Source organism: Lolium rigidum, chromosome 5 (genome assembly GCF_022539505.1).
Source record: "Lolium rigidum isolate FL_2022 chromosome 5, APGP_CSIRO_Lrig_0.1, whole genome shotgun sequence".
Classification (NCBI taxonomy): domain Eukaryota; kingdom Viridiplantae; phylum Streptophyta; class Magnoliopsida; order Poales; family Poaceae; genus Lolium; species Lolium rigidum.
This window is the reverse complement of record NC_061512.1, coordinates 223,967,120-223,969,889: the sequence shown is the minus strand read 5'-3', so window position 1 is coordinate 223,969,889 and position 2,770 is coordinate 223,967,120. Positions and strand designations below refer to the sequence as shown.

At 53.6% G+C, this 2,770-nt stretch overlaps 1 protein-coding gene across 1 annotated transcript; it reads left to right on the top strand.

Annotated features, from left to right (window-relative positions):
- The first annotated feature begins 640 nt into the window (after positions 1-640).
- Positions 641-1,119, top strand: LOC124652287. The gene has a single exon (XM_047191304.1). It carries the CDS (start codon positions 721-723, stop codon positions 1,117-1,119), a length of 399 nt encoding a protein of 132 aa, XP_047047260.1. The 5' UTR covers positions 641-720.
- The last annotated feature ends 1,651 nt before the right edge of the window (positions 1,120-2,770 follow it).

Genomic DNA, 2,770 nt, shown 5'->3' with positions numbered 1-2,770 from the left:
GTTGCTGCTAATTGCAAAGAGCTACACTTTGTCAGCGATGCCATGATGGCAGAGGCTTATGCACTAAGGGAAGGACTCTGTTTAGCACAACATCTTGGCTGTAATAGTTCATCATACAGTCAGACAACTTGCAGGTCATTGATACGATGTTGATGTATGGCTTTTCATCGACATCGTTCGCATCAATTTTTGATGATTGTCGTATTCTATCATCGGGTTTTAGGAGGATCAAGTTTGAGCATTGTAATAGGCAAGCCAATGAAGTGACGCACGAGCTAGCTAGGTATAGTTTTTTGAATCATCTGGATTGTTTTTGGGATGATGATCCTCCTAGCTTTTTATTTCCGAAACTCATAAACGACGTAAGCTTATTCACATACCAATAAAGGTCGCCGTATGGCCTTCCCTAAAAAAAAGATGCACAAACTCATGTACTCAATGTGGCTGTCAGAAGTTAAGGATATAAATTCATAGCAAACTAAACCCCACAAAGTTGCAGTTAAACCCACATTCAAGCTTTTCATTTCCTTCGCCTCCCTGCCACTCTCCTCTGTCCTGTGCCGCTATTTAACACTTCGCGCTACCGCCCCCTACCTCTCTCTCTCTCCTTGTCCTTTTTATTTACCCAGCTCCTGCACCCACCCGAGAACAAGAATTCGATCCCATTCCAATTCCACCCACTTGCGCGGCGAATTACTACCGCCGATTCGGCCGACAGCGATGGCCTCTTCCGCCGACGAGGGCTTACCGCCGCTGACGCCGATCAAGACGGCGCCTTTGGCGCCTCCTTCGACGTCCGCCGCTGACGCCGCCTCGGCCGCTCCGTCCCAGGCGACGTCGACGACGAAGATGCAGGTGTCGGCAGAATATGAGGACGCGACGAAGGTGGCGGTGAAGGAGGATCGGGAGGACCCGTCGACGCCCACGTCGGAGGAGAGCAGGCTCCGGGCGCCTGAGGTGTGCCCTCCGGCGCCGGTGCCTCGTCTGCCGTCCGTGAAACGGAAGTCGCGGCCTACTTTTACGACGACGACCACAGCCCGGGCGTACCTCGTCGTCCCGCGAGACCTCTCCGCCGTGTTCCGGACCATGCCGCCAGAGAAGCGGATCCGAGCGTCCTGATTCTGCTCTTGCTGCGATCTGCCACCGGCCGGCCGGCCGGCCGGCCGGCCTCTCGATCGGTTCGGTCGATTATTTTCTTTCAGAATTCTTGTAGTTATGGGTTCGTCTGTTGTAGGCTTGGCACCGAAGTTTATGCTTCGCGAAGATCGATCTGTTGATGTGCGTTGTTTCAGCAAAGGAAAACTGAAAGCATTAGTGCCGCAGGCTGTGCGCTTCAGGAAATGGCTGGCTAGCCACCATGCAGAGTCCCCAGCTGTACCATCATTCAGAAATGTACTCAGTTCATTTCCTAATAGCTCCAGCTGCTGCATACTGATATGAATCGTGCAGTGCTGCAAGAGTGATAATTTTCTACCTGTCCGTCCATCAGACAAACGGGGAGGAACTGACTGAGAAATCAGACAGAGGCAGAGAGGCAATTCGACGGCAACCAATGATCGCTGCAGTGGGAAGAAGGAAGGAGAAGCGAAGGATCTGCCGCTAGACAAGGGAAAGGAACAGCAGCATGCATGAATGCTTTCGCAGCCTTGCAGTTGCAGAGTTGCAGCCACGGCCAGGCTGCAGATGTGTGTCAAAGCACAGGCTGAATTTCGCAGCACATGCCCGACCGATCTCCTCCCTGCAGCCACTGTGCGTACGTCGAGACCAGTGGCCTGCATGCATGAATTCAGGCAGCTGGCGCCCGACGAGCAGCGCCAGGGGGAAAGGACGGGAGAGATGGCCATGTCCATGGATCCATCGCCGACGACGACGACCCGATCCTCTCTGACCGCCGGCCGGACAGTAGATCTACTGCCGGCGGGGACGGCGCACACGCATCGGCCGGTTGAGGAGGCAGATAATTCCGCGCCGTTCGTACGCGCGCGCACGTTGGATCAACTGGTCGTCGACAGCTTGTGTCGTACCATGTATGATCGATGGATCATTTGTGAAACCTTGTTATATAATTCATGTAAAGGTTCAAGATTTCGACGATGGAGATATTTCGGTTGCTCCGGCCCGCTGAGGCGGATGGCGTTGGGGTCGTTTAGAGCATCACTAGTAGAGACCTTAAACCCTCAAATCTTCAAAGTAGTTTAAGGGTTGAGAATGAGCATTTTTTGGCACTTTTGAGGGGTGAAAAACAGGGGCAAAGACTAGAACCCTCAAACGCTTAAAAGTGAGGATTGAGGGCAAAGACTAGAACCCTCAAACTCTTAAAATAATTCATGATATATCACAATTGTTCATAGGTAGACACTGACATTGACACTAGGTAGATAGTTCATCGGTAGACACTGACACCATCTATGGCTTATCCCAGAAGTCCTCATCGAAATCGGAGCTGTCGCCATCCTCCGCGGCCTTCTTGGCGGCTACCTCCGCGGCATCCTCGGCCTCCATCTCCGCGACCATCTTGTCGTACCAATCGGGGTCCTCCGCAGCTTCATCCGCATCCATCTCCGCGACTAGCTCATCGATCCAATCAGGATCGTTGTCGTCAGAGCTATCGTCAACTACGATAGTGGGTGGCGGCGCCGAGGATGAAGACGATCGAGAGGCGGCCGCCGCACCTCGCTGCACCGCCACTTGCGCGTAGAACTCGAGCTCCTCTGCGACGTGCTGCGGATGCGCCGCACGGAAGGCGGCCATTTCCGCCTCATCGCGGTTC

Excerpts from the sequence above, each read along its gene's own strand:
- LOC124652287 (XM_047191304.1), top strand. The coding sequence starts at position 721 with ATGGCCTCTTCCGCCGACGAGGGCTTACCGCCGCTGACGCCGATCAAG.